This window comes from Triplophysa rosa, linkage group LG11, assembly GCF_024868665.1.
Source record: "Triplophysa rosa linkage group LG11, Trosa_1v2, whole genome shotgun sequence".
In the NCBI taxonomy this organism is placed as follows: Eukaryota; Metazoa; Chordata; class Actinopteri; order Cypriniformes; family Nemacheilidae; genus Triplophysa; species Triplophysa rosa.
Genome location: NC_079900.1, coordinates 13,314,823 through 13,333,628, shown reverse-complemented (window position 1 = coordinate 13,333,628; position 18,806 = coordinate 13,314,823). Strand labels below are relative to the sequence as shown.

The window sequence follows — 18,806 nt, the reverse complement described above, 5'->3', positions numbered from 1 at the left end:
AGGGTGCTCACATTTATCATTTACTGATTGTTAGTATTTAACAGTTTTTATTATTTCACATCAGTCATTTTTGTATAAACATTTTCCAAACATATCTAGATTCAACTGTATGTTGTAAGTTAAAGCGAATGTAACACGCAGTTTCTGCCAATCTCATATTAATCTTGAGTACCTATAGAGTAGTATTGCATACTTCGTACTTCGAAGAGTATTTAGTTTCATCACATTTATTAAAGACAGATACAGCTGTACGATTCTTTCCGAAAACAGGTGACCTCCTGAACGTGTGCAGGGTGGGCGGGACTATAGCACGAGCACACAATACATCATCGCATTATCCCTGCATAACTGTTGATTCACTATAAGTTAATGTGGCGTACCTTATGCACGTACGGACCGGTTGCCAACAAAACACAAACATATGACTCAGTTTCACTTACCGCGTGCGGTTCATGGCATCTTTTAGTGATGGGAACGCTCCATCTATCAGTTTCAAATGATCTCCAAATCCAGCATTATATCCACAGTTTATATAACATTCATCACCCAAATGCAGTGAACAAACAAACACAGCTGAACTTCGTGAACTGGGAGAAAGAGCACTTCATGCTCTTTCTCCCACTCTCCCTGGTTGACTGCGCTTTTCAGGGAGAATTGTCCAATAAGGGACTAAGAAAAGTTGTTACGAAATGGAATTTCATGTTTGAAAGAAACTTTCTGAAACCTTTACAAATGCTGGGGGAGTGTACTGAGCACAGAAATACTACATCATACTTTCCAACTCGTTTTTAGACAAGTTGACCATGTCATGTCAAGCATGAGAAGCCAGCACATTTAACATTGTAAAGAAGTCAGAATGCATGAAACACTGTGGCACACCCCCTTTAATGGTTTACCATTTTGAAAAGCTTATGTTGTAACTATAAGACCCATACCCCTCAAGTTTCCTTCCCACATCACATTTAATTCATGTGCTGAGACAAAACAGATAGGAGTCAGAATACAATGCCAATGGCAGAAAATGTCTTTTGAGCATACTACCTGCGCTGTTGAGGACAGAAGATGATACCTCCTTCACATTTAACTACTGTCGATTGATAGTATTATTCATCTTTGGGAAAAAGAAAGTAATATATCATAGTTTATAGGTTTGTTCGGCTGAAAAATATATATTTTTTGGTTAAAATTAACAAGAATCATTTATTGGCCAAGTAAATCAAAATAAAAACTAAATTAAGAAATGTTAAAGTTAAAGTGACTAAAAAAAAAGTTTGTGCTATAACAATAGACCTAGTTAATATCAGTTGAGTTTATTAAAGGTGGTGATAATATTGTGAGGGACTGACAGAGATGGCTTTTTTCTGATGAACATGTAATGCCCGCTCACATTACAAGCGACATGATTCCATTCATTTCAACAGAGAGCTTGCGACATCCAGCGGCACAAACTGTAGCAACCGTTGGCGACTTGATGGAACGTGTCTAGCGATGCGACGGAGTGGTCACTTGTTCAGATGACAATTATTCTGATATACAGTACAGGACATACTGTCATATCAATGTACAATGACAGATTTGCTTTAATGCTGTGATCACAGACAAAACATATGTATATACGTATAGCTTGAACCAATGTTTCTCAATTTTAGTTCTTACCCTAAAGACTGGAATTGAGAATCACTAGCTTGCTATCAGATTCATGCATTCACAGCTGCCGTGCCAAAGCACAACCTACTTAAAGATAACTCCACAAGTAACCTGTACTTTTATATTTCAAACAGAGAGGGAGTAAAGTGGCAAAAGTTACGGATTGCACCTTTAAGGACATCTACAAGCAGGCATGCTTTGCCTTTATAGCAGATATAAACATTGAACATTTAAATTTACTATCTCTTACGTGCCAAAGCTAGAACTTTAATAACATCATTCTACACATTCTACAGCTTCTGAAACACTTAAAATATGATTATTCTTGACCATTAAAACAGTACATTGGTGATAGTGTGTGGGTGCTGTAGCCTATGTGAACATTCAGACGTAGGCTACTACATGTTTTCATTGTCATGTGACCCATATACTGTATGCATTCACCTGTGACACACTACAACAGCTGCAAAAAATTTGGCTACTAAGGTATTTATTTAGGTTCAGAATGAACATGAAATGCATCTCATGATAGTTGTCAAGATGCCACAACAAGCGTAGCTTCTGGCTTTAAAAACCACAGCAATATTTGGGTGTGCACACCAGCATAACATGCCAGTCAAGGGTTTAGATATGCGTAAAAAACAGCCCAATCAAAACTTGTCCAAGCCCAAATACCAGAACTTAACTTTCATAAAAGAAATAAAACTATTTTGTAAGATTGACAGTAGAGGAATAAAATCCTTCCCAAAATTAACCTGAGGAAAAACAACTTGTACCATCAAGTTCAGCGCGAAAATCGCAAGTTCACAGTAGAATTGACCCTTCGCAAGCAGTTTGATTGACAGGCGATCTGACAATCATAACGCTAATATTATGTGCCCACGTGACTGACCGCCATTTTGTCCGACAAACGACAAGCTGGCGTAGTAGAGCTTTGATAATTAAAATGAAAAAATTGCTTTTTCATTATTGTAAGAGTAAACACAGATATATAAACCAAGCTTTAATGGACGTTCACACTATGACGATAAACAATAACTAAGTTTTACAAATAATTCTAAATGAAGGAGAATAGCAGAGTTCACATCACAACGATACCAATACAGATAAGAGATGTTGTTGGAACCATTAATGTACGAATTACACACGGAAGCGTTAGGGAAGTGGTGTTTTAAGGCTGATATAATACTTATTGATATATTACTTACAAGTATGAGCAAGCTGGCAAGATATGCTTTGCATCCCTGTGATGTGATGAGTGCACCTTCAGCCTTCAGAGAACAGCACTTGCAGTGACATTTTAAAGGAAAGATGTTTTCAGCAATTAAGTCGTAAACAGTGTTGGGTAAGTTACTCTGAAAAAGTGCTTGATAAAACTGCACCAATTTTCATTGTTGATTATTATAGTTAACTGTCAATGTCAATAATAGGCGCAACTTGTACTCATAAGTGTGACCCAGTGTGTGAAAACTAGGCTAAAAATTGAGCTATTAGTGACAAGCATCAGAGTTTGATTTTAACCATTTATTTCAATATGATTTACTGTGAGTCTTTGACATGGCCTTAGTCAGTCAAAATCAAACTAAATTAAAATCTAAAGATTACACTTTCACAGGATATTCTTTATTTTGTTGGTTGCCCTGCTGAAAAAATAATAGAACCCTGCCCAAAACACAATAGATGCAGATGGGAATCAATAGAATACCCATTAATGCCAAAGACATGTTTTAAAATTTTGTAATAGAAAAAATTGTGGTTCATAATGGTATTTTAATGGAAACCACTAGAATTTATGTAATGGTTTCTAATTTTTAGCAGGGTGGGTTTATGTAGAAATAGTAGGCTATATCACAAAATAAATGACTTTATAGCTGGTTTTTCACATGGATCACAAATGTGCATTGAAAATTGCCAGCAGATAAAACCTGTGCTTTAGGGATTGTTTACATATACCATCTAAGGCTAAATGAAACTCTTAACTGGCTGAGAGACAGTGATTAACAAAACCAGCAAGTCCCCTCAGCTGTCATTGGCTATTGAAGTCTTGCTTGCAATAAATCTTGATCTTGATTACATATAGAGACGTACTCTATGCATTCGTGAGTGTGGTGGAGCTCATGGGTTGTCGATCTGGGACGGATGAGTAGGCTGGGAGGTAAAATCAGAGTATACTCACTACAAAAAACTAGACTACACCACTGCCAGGGAGTGCTCACATTTACACTGGGAACGCATGGCTGATACGAAGCTTGTCGCAACAGTAACGATGGATGGCGGGGTTGTCAGATTTTCCTACGGCAGCGCAAAACTGAATATAATCTAAACCACATCGACAAAAAAACCCAGGTAGGATGATTTTTCAAAGCAAAATACCCTGTCAGATTGTCCTACCAGTTTAAAATAAACACATAGAATGAGTTTACATGAGATTAAGTTACATGAGTTTAAATGAGATCCTTTTTGTAGAAAAAATGTTGCCCTATGAAGCTACTGTATTGTGTAAGGAAAAATTATTTGTTGTCCAAGGTTAAAGTAACAATTGTGCATCCCTAACTATATCCTACGATTTTTGTAAGGATTTTGCTGTTGTAAACAACTCTTGAATACACAATACAACATGTCCTTAAAGTCCTCCAAAGTTTCCATGAAACGGAAGTTGTGACGTATATCCGAGTGAAACGGCTTCTGAAACTTGAAAAAAATGTAGGGCGGGGCTTTATTCTGCATTTCCCATTTTTATTATGTGGTTCTGCTTGTGTTTTGTACTCCATTTCCCATTATGCCTTGTGTCACGGTATTGTAACTGGTTTCACCTTTGTCTTATTTCATGTTTGTCTCTTCTCTTGTCGCCCCTTTGTTCGGTTGTGCTTTGTGGATCGTTGTTGTTTGTTACGCCTTGTGTCACCTTGCCATGTTCTTTAGGCTTGTTCGACTTGATGCGGCGCCGCAAGATCCGACAGGCGGATGACATCACAGTACCGCGAGATCGATTCGAAACCAAACTTTTTATAGTTTTTCGAAGAGCTCTCGCGGTACTTTGATGTCATCCGCATGTTGGATCTTCGGCGCCGCATCAAGTCGAACAAGCCTTTTGTGAATTGATTAAAAGAACTTTACTGCAAGTGGATCCGCTCTCCTGTTTTCCCTGCTGCTATACGTGACAATAGTCCACCTCTTTTTTTGTTGCTTAGGTCATGTGGTGAAGCGTTGTCGAGAGAGGGGGAAGAGCTTGATGTTTTTGATTAAAGATTACAAGTGCAAATTAATTTTGAAAAAATAATGGTGTGCACGGATAAATCATTGATAATAATCACTGCAACACTGTGTAAAACACTTAGCATTTTCCTGGTTAATTTCATGGTGACTTTAAGACTGCAATAGCTACTAGAGTCGTGGTGTCTTGTAAGAAGCCATGTAGGTATAAAATAATTTTCAGGCTCTGTGTGAATATTTCAGTTTCGTCACGTTTTGGATGTACTGCATGAACAGCAACCATATTGTTGCTGTCGGATGTCCAAATTCACTACCAGGAAATTGGAAAAAACACTACTATTTAAATGATTAAATACTGTGTTGTCAAAGTTTACAAGCACTTTATAATACTTTCATTGGTTAGATGTTTTCAAAACCAATTGACAAACATAAAGGGTGACTAATAAAAATCACGAAATATGGAGGTTTTAGAAAGACAGCAGCGATATGGAAATCTTATCCATGCTTATCATGCACATCCACATATCCATTTAAACTAGTGATGTATGGTGAAGGAGTGAGATTTATACTTTTGATGAACATGAATTGGTCCATGAGTTTTTGATTGATAATCCAGAGTCTTCTATCACTGTGACACCTATTTCGACTACTGGGGAAAAGGGACCCAAGTCACCGTTTCGTCTGGTAAGTCGTTATTAATATTCCATTCCTGTTGGTTTTTATTTTATTTTGTTTGAAAATCATGTCAAGCCATGTTATTTTGTCTTAACAAAACGTGAACCTGTTTAATTGACAACTTATTCCTTTGACTAAAAGACAAAGGTAACATATCCAATAAAAATGTGTTTAGGCAAATAAAATAGGCTGCCTGTTTGCGAGAATTTTTCTCATCTATAAAGTATTAATAGAAAATATATGTAGGTCTATTAATGAACATGTTAAATAGCTGGCAAATATGTTTTGCAATTTTGTACATTGAACGTGTTAAAAGTATCACTGTGACTACGATGCTTTTGACTACTGGGGAAAAGGCACGTTGGTCACTGTGACATCAGGTAAGAACTTTATATCTGCTAATTTTGCAACTAATATAAAATTATTAAATTGACCTAAATTAGCCATCTCTGTTTTCCAACAAACCTATTCTGAATTAAATAAAAACAACGACTCGTTTCATTGTGGAATTAGATGAAAGTGATTTGTCACGTAAAAGCCTATAGTTTTTGTGCAATATATTGGGGTAAAATTATTATTGTGACAATGCTTTTGACTACTGGGGGAAAGGAACCATGGTCACTGTATCATCAGGTAAGACAACATCTAAATATTATTTACAAAATAAATGTACTAAATGATAATTAATTTCTAAATTAATTTCGATAGAACAATTTTCAAACGTTAAATAAACGTATGCGCGGGTGACCTTGACTTTATGACAGTTAGGATCAGTGCATTAGTCATTTCAAGCTCTTCCTACAGAGCATATACTCAGTGCGTACAATTTTGAGCTCCATTAAGTGTTATAAATGCATATCGTGTAACTGGGTTTTCGACTACTGGGGGAGCGGCACCAAAGTCTCCGTAACAAACAGTAGGTTTTTGTTTTATTTAATTGAATGTGAAAATGCATATTTAACGTTTGATATTTAAATTAGGTTTTGTATTTGTGCGGTATAGCCAATTTAGCTTATTCTGTGCACATTCTTCTGCTCCTATTTATTTAGATGTTTCAATAGCATGGTAATTTCACCCGAAAATACTTTTACAATAATTCTCACTTAAATCTAATAATAACAATAATGCGGCAAATAATTATTCTCTTTTTTTGCGACTTAATCTCAACAGTACAGACTGTGTTAGGAGAAGAGCAAAAAGCAAGATTAAATCGGGTGTCTAGTGCATGCCTACATGCGCTATTTGTAATATTTCGATATTTCGAGTTGATTAAAATATTAGAAAAAAGTTTTTGTATGATCGATTGTTTAAAAGAAAAATCACAAACACTGCTGTAGCTTACCGATTTAAAGGCCTTTGATTCAAACATTTAAAATGTTAAAGGACTAAAACTTTGTTAATTAATTGGCCTATATAATATTAGTCTTTTTTTACTAACACATTGGCTGCGTCCTGTCTACATTAACAACAGCAGTGATTTCTCGTTTATTTGAACGGTTTTGTTGCTACTTTTTGTTGCAGTGCAAAGCGTGTAAATATTATTTCAACGATCCAAATATGCAAACTATATAATACTTATACTTAATATTGTAATTTTCTTTTAGAAAATTAGAATAGCCTTATTAATTAAAAAATATTTGAGTTGTTTTACAGTAAAAACAGCATAACAAATATTTAAAAAAACACCCGTAAATACTATTCAAACGTTCCAAATAATCAGGTTGCAAACTGCGATATTGTAATATTGTTAAATTAATAAGTTATTATTCAATTATTAAATGTGAATTATTTGAGTTGTTTTTAAGTAAAAACACCCACACGAAAATCAACCATGGTTTTATTTTAATGAAAGTTTAGTAACAGTGTTTTGGCGCATTGGTGTAGATTGATCCTTTACAGTACAGCTTTACTGGTAATATAAATCTAAAACACGCCAAAACACTGTTACTAAACTTGTGATTATTTTTCGTAAGGGAATTCACTCTGCATTAATATTATTGCACTTTTCTCAGAATCACCTTTATTGTTAAGTATACCGTTTACATGGGAATTTGTCATGTTGCATAATAAAAACGCTCCTAATAGGAATATTAATAGACTATTTAAATAGCAAACACAAGGAAATATCTATTAGAAAAGAAAAAGAGATTAATTGTGCAAAAGTGCAAAAGCTCACATGTTGAAGTAAAAAGGTGCATTATTGTAGCAGATAGAGTTGATTTAACAAACATAGACCTTATGCAATTTTTTCAAAGATGTACACTGTACAGGTTGCAAGTGTTTCAATTAATATTGAATGTCTCTGCAGCTCAACCATCTGCGCCACTGTCTCTCTTCGCCTTGGCTCAGTGCGGTTCTGATTCTGATGGCTTCCTCACTCTCGGCTGCATGGCAAGAGGTGTCTCCCCCGCGGACTCACTTTCTTTCAAATGGACCGATCCTAAGGGGCAACCGGTGAATGATTTCGTGCAGTATCCAGCAGTCGGACGGGACGGAGATAACACCAAAATCAGCCACCTGCGCGTGAAGAAAAGCGTCTGGGATCCCAATAACTCGTACAAATGTTCTGTGGGTGAAAAGAAAATTGACGTTGTTCCGGCAGGTAAGTTACGCCCTAAATGTAACATATTTTTTTAAAATGAGAGTTGAGTTTCATTTAATGTAGCTATATCTGTTATTTGTTGCTGTCAACTTTGCTGTTTCTGCAGTCATATTGTTCGTTTTTTATATACAGTTATATAGACAATTTTATACTTGCATTTAGCAAGTAAGGAGATGTAAAGTGTTTGAATATGTAGGCTATCACAGATTTGCCTGCATCAAAGTTAATAATTCCTTATTATTATGTTCCACAGTAATTCCAATAGTTCCATCTATGCCTTCAGAAATACTGGTTTAACAAAATCTATGCCAGGAAACATTTATGTAAACCAGATATTTTAGGTCACATGCTATTCAGTCGATCTGCATATAAACTCATCTACTGTACATGTTTGCTTGCTCAATAAAGCATGTCATTCTGTTTCTGTCGCTTTTGATGCCCTTTCTGCCTTCTCCTGTATGTTGCCTGCAGCCCCACCGCCAGATAAGAGTGCATCTGTGTTCTTAACAACTCCTACAAAAGCGGATTTAGAGAATGGAACAGCTACTTTCATTTGCTTAGCCAAGGAGTTTTCCCCTGAAAAGCACTCATTTAAGTGGCTTCAGAATGGTGAGGTGGTAAAAGACGGGGTAGCTGATGATTGTTTAGGTAAGAAGAAAACCAATGTAACTCTTTATACCGCCACAAGCGTTTTGCAATTGAACGCTGACATATGGACCAAGAAACATGGAACCAAAATTACGTGCACATTCAAGCACAAAGCTGGAAGTGATACGAAAGAAGCAAGTAACACAGGTTTGTTTTATTTGAGAGCCATAAACATTTTAATTATTGTTTCCTTTAATATTTTGCCCGCTAAATGTATTGTCTGTCTGGTTTCTACAGAATCTTCAGCAGATACATGTATTACTGCTCAATTTATCCCTCCCTCCTGGGAGGACATGTTCCAGAAAAAAAGTGGAAGTCTAAAGTGCAGAGCTTCAGGCGAAATAGGGTTCAAAAAAATGGAAATTAAAGCATCTGGGAAAGTCATCAATACAACATCAGAAGAAATCCTTGCATATGAGAAAATAGTTGAGCTTGAGGCCAGAATAAATTTTGAAGAATGGAGCAATGGAACAAAATTCATGTGTAGCATCGAACACGATTCAACTGCAGAGCCCACAGAGATTTTGTACACCAGAGAGAAGGGTATGTTTTTTCTTCAACTTCAACATTTCAACATCTCTCTTTGTCATGTGCGATTTCAACTAACTACAACTTATACCTTAATGATTTATCTTTTATTTTTAAATATTTATGCTTGCACAAATAGAAAAATGAGAAAAACTTGACTTGCGGCATTCTCACCCTAATTGTGATCTCCTATTATTAGGTGGAAATGTGAAGAGACCCTCTGTTTACATATTAGCACCCCCAGAACAAATACAGAATGAAACGGTGACCCTGACATGTTATGTGAAGGACTTCTACCCCAAAGAGGTGTTTGTGTCTTGGCTTGCTGATGATGACCATTTGAAACCTGGGAATGGGTACATGCAGAACACGAGCATGCCAATGTTAAACAATGAATACTTTAGTGTCTATAGTCAGCTCACACTTCCGTCTTCTACGTGGAAAAGTGGTACAGTGTTTAGCTGTGTTGTGTACCATGAAAGCATTGATCAGTCTTTGCAAATATTGACAAGATCTATTAACAATAATTCGGAAAAACCCAGCATATTTAATCTAAGTTTGAATACGCCTGCTTGCAAGGGCTAGAATGTTATGTGGTGTCTGCCTGCATGTTGACGTTTAAATGTTTATTCTTTTTTTTTAAGTGTCATGTCTATATTGTCTTGTAAAAGTCTGTGTCATTAATGTTTGCTTGAAACTTTGTCATGCACTTCAAATTGAGAAAAAAAGCTAATAAAAAAACCTAAGCATATTGTCTGTTTAATAATGTTATCATGTGCATTTAATGTGTCTCAGTGTATCCAAGCTTAAAGTGTCAACATATAAAACATCAACATATTTAGTCTTTGTAGCATTTTTAATTATATAGGACACTTTCTTTGATCTTAATATACAGTATATATAAATATATATGCTCATTAAAAATAAAATTTCTACTTGGATTAATCAAATATTCAATTTTATTTAGTTAAATTAAAAGGTTAGTTGTAGTCGAATAGAATTAAGAATTACATAAGTCCTTTCAAAATGCATTGCTTTAAAGTAAATGTATTTACACAATTTAGATGAGGAAAACATTAATAATATTTGTGCATAAAATCTTGGGAGTTATTGAAAACCTTAATTATCAATGTGTTTGCATATGATCTTGTATGCTTGTCATTTGTTCAAAGCTGTTTAATTTTAAAATCATCAAGACAACAAGCTTAAACTATGTGTTGTAGTTAATACTTGGTGCACATCTATGTTCATCAGTGGCATGCCAAGACACATTCAAAACCTTCGATGTTATCAGGGTCGCCTTTGTTTACGTTTGATTATATTCAATTATGTGTCAGACATGAGATACGGTATAAGAATTGAATTAACTTGTAAAGAACATGCTCAATAACTTAATATTGTAGTTTGGTTCAACTAACGTTTTTATTTTTACACAAAGCTTAGTTTGACATCAAACAGTTACTTGGGGCCCTCTGAAGTCTTACTACAGAGCCCCTGTTAATAATCCTTGCCCTAAATTGCTTTTGTATTTTTGTGTGTCCCTTTAGCATGGCTTGTGTGGATAGAGCAACCTCTGTATGAACCAGGTGATACAGATGACAGCGGCATTGCAAACACTGCCATAACTTTTGTCTTCCTCTTTCTCATTACTTTGTTCTACAGCATTGGTGCTACTTTTGTTAAGGTATATATATTTTAATGTGTTTAGTTTAGGATATGTTGAGCGTTTGCAGTTATAAAGGGCATGGGCATTTAATTTTATAATTTTATTATATCATTCAGCTCTTGGGAGACATTTTTGCCTGACTTCCTAAGATTTTGTAATGGAATTTTTAGTAAATGAAGTTACACTATAATAATTACTATTTATTGTCAAACTATAATTTCAGGTGAAATAAGAGGTCCTTGTGAGGATGGACGTGCATGAATCACTCCCTCTGATTCCCAGAAAAACAATGTAACAGATTATTTTCTTGTAAATATTGTAGTGGTTTAACTTTGCTTTAATAAAATAAAAATAGTAAACCGTTTAATTAGTCTTGCATTGTTTCATTTTTTTTAATCTGTTCACATAAAATTTTAACAGCATTAGCATTTATCATAAGTGATTTTTTTTTTACATGATTTTCCTACCACAATTTACAGCACTAATTGTGTATGTATTACAGCCCATCAGTTTTTGACATGTTACCCTTGTTTCTCAATGTAATACCCATATCTACCTACTATAATTTATGTGTATTTAATTTCCAGATTAATGACTTGCAAGGCTTTGTTCAGTTTGAACTGAAACTCTGAATCATCTACTCTTACAAAGGAAAATACAGTAAATTGCATAACAGGGGGTTCATTTTATGTAAATGGAACGGTGTCTTCCTGTTCAGATGTGTTAAACCATGTCCCAAAGACGCAGATGGTTTTCGGTTCTGCTTTTGGTGGCTTTTTCAGCTTTATTTCGGACTTGGGTGTTAACGCTTCCATCTGCTATTTGCTCTGCTTTTTGAAGCATGTCTCTAATTTCCCCCTCTGTCCACCTTCTTTGTTTTCTGCTATTGTGAACTATAAAGATCACCCCCCCCCCGAAACATTGACAACGTCATATTTGTATGATTTTGTGATGCATTTTAAAATTTGTACATTTCTCATTGTATGTTTACATTACTTAATTTAATTTAATGTCTAATCTCTATTTCAACAGCAAATCGTGTCACTAAGCCCAGTATCACTCTGCTGAGTAGAGCGGATGGTGATAAAATCTTGATAGAGTGCCAAGTGAATAATTATTACCCTGACAAACTTACTGTACAGTGGCTTCGCAATGATCAGCCCATCAGCACTTCTTTACCAAATAAAAAGCTTCAGAATGGTGATGGGAAAGAGAAAACCTTTACTCTCATAAGTCAGTTAGCTATCAGTGTTCGGGATCAGGGCACACTGTATACTTGTAAAGCCACCCACAATTCTGAGGAGATCACACAAAACTATAATGTGTGCACGGGTAAGTTTAGCACAGCTAATAAAACAATTTATTAAGCAGATCTCAGAACTTCTGTGTAAAATATGGCAATTCACAATATGCATCATTATGACTGATGAAAAAGCTTTAGTTTTCCTCTACAGACTTGGCCAAACCTTCGATCCATTTAAAGAAACCCCATCTCAGAGACATAATGAAAGGAGGGGGAGTAACAACTACTTGTGTTGTTGAAGCACCGTACAACACAGAAGTGTCATGGTTGGTAAACGGTGCAAGTAAACAAGCAACCAGACAAAGCAAAACAGACCTGTCCAACAGCAGAACACAGATTGTAAGTAACCTGACTTTAACCAAAGAAGATTGGTTGAGCCTTAGGACCCTTGTTTGTAAGGGAAAACATCCATGTGTCCAAGAAGAGAAAGCTGCAATTGAGGCTGGTAAGCTGTATTATACGAGATGATCTGTGCGTATTTATGTGGGTAAAAAATGTGGTAAAACTTATTTTTGCTCCTCAGAAAATATCCTGAAAAATCCTGTTGTGGTGATCAGGAGGCCTTTCAGAAAATCAGAAAGTGCTGTGTTGGAGTGTGTTGTACGAGATCTTCCCTCTATTGAGGTGTGCATCACCTTACAGGCCAATGGTGCTGATATCTCAGAGATCAACTGTGTGGATGTGACCCGATCTGAAAACATTCAGTCCCTGACCACAGACTTCACAATACCCAAGGAGCACCACAAAAAAGACAAAACCTTTACCTGTACAGTTCGCAGTCTTTCCAAAAGTTGGACATCAAAACCTACTGGAAACATTTTCGGTAGGAAATGAACATCAGATTTTCATCAGTACCATATTAGCCATTTAAATTAATAATGTACATACGTGTGCTTTTCAAAATTATGATCTAATGGTTTTGCTTGCTCATAAAACATTTGACATATGTTTTCCAGATGATCCTACGGTAGCGCTCTCAGTTGTTCCCAGTGTGAGTGGATCTAGTTCAAATCCTGAGAAGCTAGTGTGTTCTGGGACAGGATTTAACCCAAAGATCACATGGCTTCCAAACTATGAAGCGAAAACTGGCCCAGTTGTCACAATTGGGGAAGATGGACGTGTGAAAGTGTACAGTGAGATATTGGTGTCACAACAAGAGTGGAATCAAGGAATTACATTTACATGTAAAATCACCGATCAGCTCTTTTCCAAAACTGTTTATAAAAACATCAACATTTGTTCAGGTAAAATGCATCAGATAGATCAAAAATGTTATGATAGTTTTAAATAAAAAAAGTAAAGTAATCCCTGTGTAGCCATTAATTAATTTTGGACTAAATAAGTAAATAAATATACTTCTCAATTGGAGATTACTTTTATATTTAAAACACAATTTCTGTTACTATTTCATGCATAGTATCCCAGATGGCACAGATACGTCTGTAAAATGTCTGCTGAAGATCTAGAGATCTGGAAAACATCTGCTGTATAAAACCATTTGATAAACGTCTCAGAAAAGGCAGTTTTACATGCATTCTAAATCATTACAGACATCTTCTAGATGTTTATATGACATCTGACAAGAGACATCTCAGATGAGCAAACAATAAAAAAATAGGCTATGTCTTGCAGATGTAAATGCAGACATCAAATAGTCGTCTCCCAAATGTATGTGTGCTATCAGGGATTAAATGTGATTTTAGCCAATTGAAAAACTAACCTTTTTCAATTCACTTATACAGCACACACCTTTTCGGAACCTTTGATTCTTGTGAAGAAACCCCATCTCAGAGACATAATGAAAGGGGGGGGAGTAACAACTACTTGTGTTGTTGAAGCACCGTACAAGACAGAAGTGTCATGGTTGGTAAACGGTGCAAGTAAACAAGCAACCAGACAAAACCAAATAGACCTGTCCAGCAGCAGAATACAGATTGTAAGTAACCTGACTTTAACCAAAGAAGATTGGTTGAGCCTTAGGACCCTTGTTTGTAAGGGAAAACATCCATGTGTCCAAGAAGAGAAAGCTGCAATTGAGGCTGGTAAGCTGTATTATACGAGATGATCTGTGCGTATTTATGTGGGTAAAAAATGTGGTAAAACTTATTTTTGCTCCTCAGAAAATATCCTGAAAAATCCTGTTGTGGTGATCAGGAGGCCTTTCAGAAAATCAGAAAGTGCTGTGTTGGAGTGTGTTGTACGAGATCTTCCCTCTATTGAGGTGTGCATCACCTTACAGGCCAATGGTGCTGATATCTCAGAGATCAACTGTGTGGATGTGACCCGATCTGAAAACATTCAGTCCCTGACCACAGACTTCACAATACCCAAGGAGCACCACAAAAAAGACAAAACCTTTACCTGTACAGTTCGCAGTCTTTCCAAAAGTTGGACATCAAATCCTACTGGAAATATTTTCGGTAGGAAATGAACATCAGATTTTCATCAGTACTATATTAGCCATTTAAATTAATAATGTACATACGTGTGCTTTTCAAAATTATGATCTAATAGTTTTGCTTGCTCATAAAACATTTGACATATGTTTTCCAGATGATCCTACGGTAGCGCTCTCAGTTGTTCCCAGTGTGAGTGGATCTAGTTCAAATCCTGAGAAGCTAGTGTGTTCTGGGACAGGATTTAACCCAAAGATCACATGGCTTCCAAAATTTGAAGAGAAAACTGGCCCAGTTGTCACAGTTGGGGAAAATGGGCGTGTTAAAGTGTACAGCGAGATATTGGTGTCACAACAAGAGTGGACTCAAGGAGTGACATTTACATGTAAAATCACAGATCAGCTAATTGCCAAAACTATTCATAAAAACATCAGTATCTGTGCAGGTAAAAATGCATCAGTAACAAATTTTCTATCAAAATAAACTTTTGAATTTAGGTGACTATGGTGACAATCATGTTCTTTTTGGCAACCTTGTGTGTTCCCTGTTTCTCAAGCAATTATATATAACTTTTAAACTCATGTCCTCATCAGTGAATGAATGTAGCAGTCAGCTGGCAGATGTCTACTTGCTGGGTCCCTCCCTCAGTGATGTGAGATCCGGGACTGACGTTATCTTGACCTGCTTGGTTATTGGTCACCGTGTCAAGGACTTCACCGTCCAATGGAAAACGGACGGACGCAATTCCAATTCACATCATTACATCCAACATCCTCAAGATCATGCCAATGGGACTCAAAGCGTCCAAAGTATTTTGAAGGTTCCTGTCAGCACATGGCATGCGTATAGTGTATTCACCTGTGAAGTTAAACATTTCTGCTCTGGAGACACACAGAAGAAGCACATCTCAAAAACCAGAGGTGAGCTCAGTCCTGCTCATTTTCTTCCTCAAACCTGCAAAATGTTTTTAGGTATTACATTTTGTTTCATGTCGACAGACCCCAAACGGCCTACAGTGAGGATCTTCAAACCCTCTGACAGTGATCTCTCTGGATCTCAAAATATCAGTCTTCTTTGCATGATCACTGGCTTCTTCCCATCTGAAATCTCAGTGCATTGGCAACTGAACAAGGTGCAACTGGATGCGTCTCGCTATACTAACAGTCCTGTGGTTTCTCATATTGGAGCAGAGGGTTATTCAATATATAGCACCTTAATACTACCTGCGTCACAGTGGAAGGAGGAGATATACTCTTGTATTGTTTCTCACGAGTCATCTCAAAATCCAATTATGGATACTTTGGAGAACTTGTATGGTGGGTGTCATTATAAAAACTTAAAATAGGATTTTAAGTTGCATATTATATTAAAAGTACTTTATTCTATAATTAACAAATATGTGACCCTGGATCACGAAACCAGTCTTAAGTAGCACGGGAACATTTTTAGTAAAAGACAAAAATACATTGTGTGGGTCAAAATTATCGATTTTTCTTTTATGCCAAAAATCATTAGGATATTAAGTAAAGATCATGTTCCATGAAGATATTTAGTAAATTTCCTACCTTAAATATATAAAAACTTTATTTTTGTGAGTGGGTGGTCTGCCACAGTGCCCCTGATTAACAACTTCAAAGGCAATTTTCTCAATATTTTGATTTTTTTGCGCTCTCAGATTCCAGAGTTTTAAACGGTTGTATCTCAGCCAGATATTGTCCTATTCTAACAACTCATATATCTATAGAAAGTTTATTTTATTCAGCTTTCGGATTATGCACAAATCTCAATTTCGAAAAATTGACCCATAAGACTGGTTTTGTTGTCCAGGGTCGCATATGTCTAAATTGTACACAGATACAGTGACATTTAATTGTAGAATTATCCCTAGAGGTTTTTTTATCGGAGGGTGTGATCTCACCACCAAACTATTTGTCCTATCAACAATAATGTTTATATAATACCTCTTTATAGAATTTAAAGGGATAGTTAAAATTCTCTCATCATTTATTCACCCTTATGCTGTTCAAAACCTGTACATGACTCTTTGTTCTGTGTAACACAAAATAATTCACTGCTATAGAATGACATGAGAATTTTCATTTTTTGGGTGAACTATCCCTTTTAGTAATTTAGCAACCCAAATATGTCATTACACATGTACCATTTAAATATATGTCTTGTTGGAACATTACAAAATCCCTCTTCTCTTGCCCTAAATGACGTCTATTTTTTTATTGTGCTTCAGCTTCATTGACCCACTCTGCTCCTACTGCAAGGCTGCTGCAGGGTTCAAATGAGCTGGTGTGTCTGGCATTTGGTTTTAGCCCATCTGCCATCAACATCACCTGGCTGCTGGGCTTGACTGAGCTGTCTCACCAAAAGGTCACCAGCCCTGCAGAAGGTCCCGATGGAAAGTTTAGCATCCGAAGTCACCTGCATTTACTACCTACAGAGTGGGCACCTGGAGAGGTGTACTCATGCAGTGTTACTCATATTACTGGTATCCTCTTGCTTAACATCTCCAAGCCAGGTAATGAAACTCTGCTGCGTTTTAAAAACCAAACAAACTTGCGGAAGTCCTGAATTACAATTACAATTGAACTGTGGTATGGTTACAGTCTGGTAATGCACTGCAAAATGACAAAGAATTTATGCTTATTAATGACAAGGTCTTTTTCCTTATTTTTATCTGAAATGGAAACATTCTTTTCTCTGTTCTTTACAGAAATATTTGAAGAGGCTATTTTTATGAATGAAAACAAAGCCGAATCTATTGCACACGAGTCTCTCGAGGAAGCGTGGAAAATGGCCTGTTCCTTCCTCGTTCTTTTCCTCTTATCTCTCTTCTATGGTTGCACAGTCACTCTGGTCAAAGTGAAGACGACATGAGCGAGAGTGTCATTTTTGTGTCATTTTTTTCTTAATTTGATTAGGCTACTATTTTGATTAAAATGATGATGAGTGTGTTTTAAGCTTTGCAAAAAATATATAATGACTTAAATGTTAAAATGATCAAATTCTGGTTGTCAAATAAAACTGTACCATATTAAAATGATCTGAGTGTTTGTTCAAGTCCAAGTAGGCCTATATCAAATCAAAGTAAGTGTACTGATGACTGCATGGTTTATAAAATAGTTTCTTGGAAGAATGTGCACTGTAACAGTTTGATCCCACGCATACTTGATTAAAAACAGGATTGGAGTCGTTTTGAGATAAACGATCATTTTTAACTTTGGGTAAAACGCAGAGCTCGTCACTGTCCTTTTTTACACAGCCGTCCAATCACAGTGGAGAAGAAGCGGACAAACACTACATTGACCATTGGACCATCATACACAACAATGGAGAAGTTAATATTAATGGTTACTGCATTTAAATATTCTGTAATATTCTTCAAAATAAGATACTACAAATAGGCTAACTGGTGCGGATGTTCCAAATCACAGCAACCAACGCATCAGATACGCGTTCCCAAGCGCCACCAGCTGGTCGTTTTCAGAAGAGCACCAGGTATTATTTTAGCTTTCCAAAAACGCTTTGGTGGACATATTTTTATAGTAGTCAGCTGCAAATATGACTTGACCCCAAAAAAATTCTAACAAAAGGTTTCTCTGTGGTTTACAGTAGTATCAGATGTACTTAAAAACATACTAAAAGTTTACCAAAGTTTGACTCCAAGAAAGGCCCCATTTTCAAAATGGTGGCCGTCAGGTCCTTAAAATTACCATTACTCCTTTGTATTCCTCCTAGACCAGGAATACTGGTGCCTGATACATGTTTTGGCCGTGTAATATTCTCATTGGCATATTTGCATGATAGATAAGTGATTACAAGTACAACTATATATTAAAGCAATTGGTTACAAGCATATTTATGCGAAAAATAAGTAAAATTTCCCTTAAGTAATTGCATATTTCTCCTTTCTCATATCGTTTTGCCTAGTGTTGGTGATTTCTGTGGTTCATAACCATTCTTTTGATTCCAATAAAGAATAAATTCATTAGAACTGTGTGGTACTGTAAAATTGGTCAAAACAGGGCTGCCACGTGAAGGCTCAGTTCCGCTAACCCCTTTTATTTTTTTGTGTTTTATTTTTTCATATATTTTTTATAATGCTTTTTTTGCCTT

At 36.1% G+C, this 18,806-nt stretch overlaps 1 protein-coding gene across 4 annotated transcripts; it reads left to right on the top strand.

Moving 5' to 3' along the window:
• Positions 1–5,420: 5,420 nt before the first annotated feature.
• On the top strand, positions 5,421–17,721 carry ighd (immunoglobulin heavy constant delta). 4 transcript variants are annotated; one of them, XM_057344938.1, is made up of 13 exons: positions 5,421–5,544; positions 7,844–8,137; positions 12,012–12,311; positions 12,434–12,727; positions 12,806–13,105; positions 13,239–13,526; positions 14,025–14,324; positions 14,403–14,702; positions 14,836–15,123; positions 15,272–15,598; positions 15,677–15,994; positions 16,924–17,208; positions 17,404–17,721. In XM_057344938.1, the coding sequence occupies exons 2-13, from the start codon at positions 7,924–7,926 to the stop codon at positions 17,565–17,567; spliced, it is 3,378 nt and encodes a 1,125-aa protein (XP_057200921.1). In that variant the 5' UTR covers positions 5,421–5,544; positions 7,844–7,923; the 3' UTR covers positions 17,568–17,721. The 4 variants fall into 4 exon arrangements, with proteins under 4 accessions (XP_057200921.1, XP_057200922.1, XP_057200920.1 ...); XM_057344939.1 differs by lacking the exon at positions 5,421–5,544 and adding an exon at positions 5,837–5,915; XM_057344937.1 differs by lacking the exon at positions 5,421–5,544 and adding an exon at positions 5,989–6,168.
• The last annotated feature ends 1,085 nt before the right edge of the window (positions 17,722–18,806 follow it).

What these genes read in the sequence shown, in the direction of transcription:
- ighd (XM_057344937.1), top strand. An exon ending in AATTGACGTTGTTCCGGCAG is followed by an intron (nt 8,138 to 12,011) that starts GTAAGTTACGCC and finishes CTATTTCAACAG; the next exon opens with CAAATCGTGTCACTAAGCCC. An exon ending in GCTTAACATCTCCAAGCCAG is followed by an intron (nt 17,209 to 17,403) that starts GTAATGAAACTC and finishes TGTTCTTTACAG; the next exon opens with AAATATTTGAAGAGGCTATT.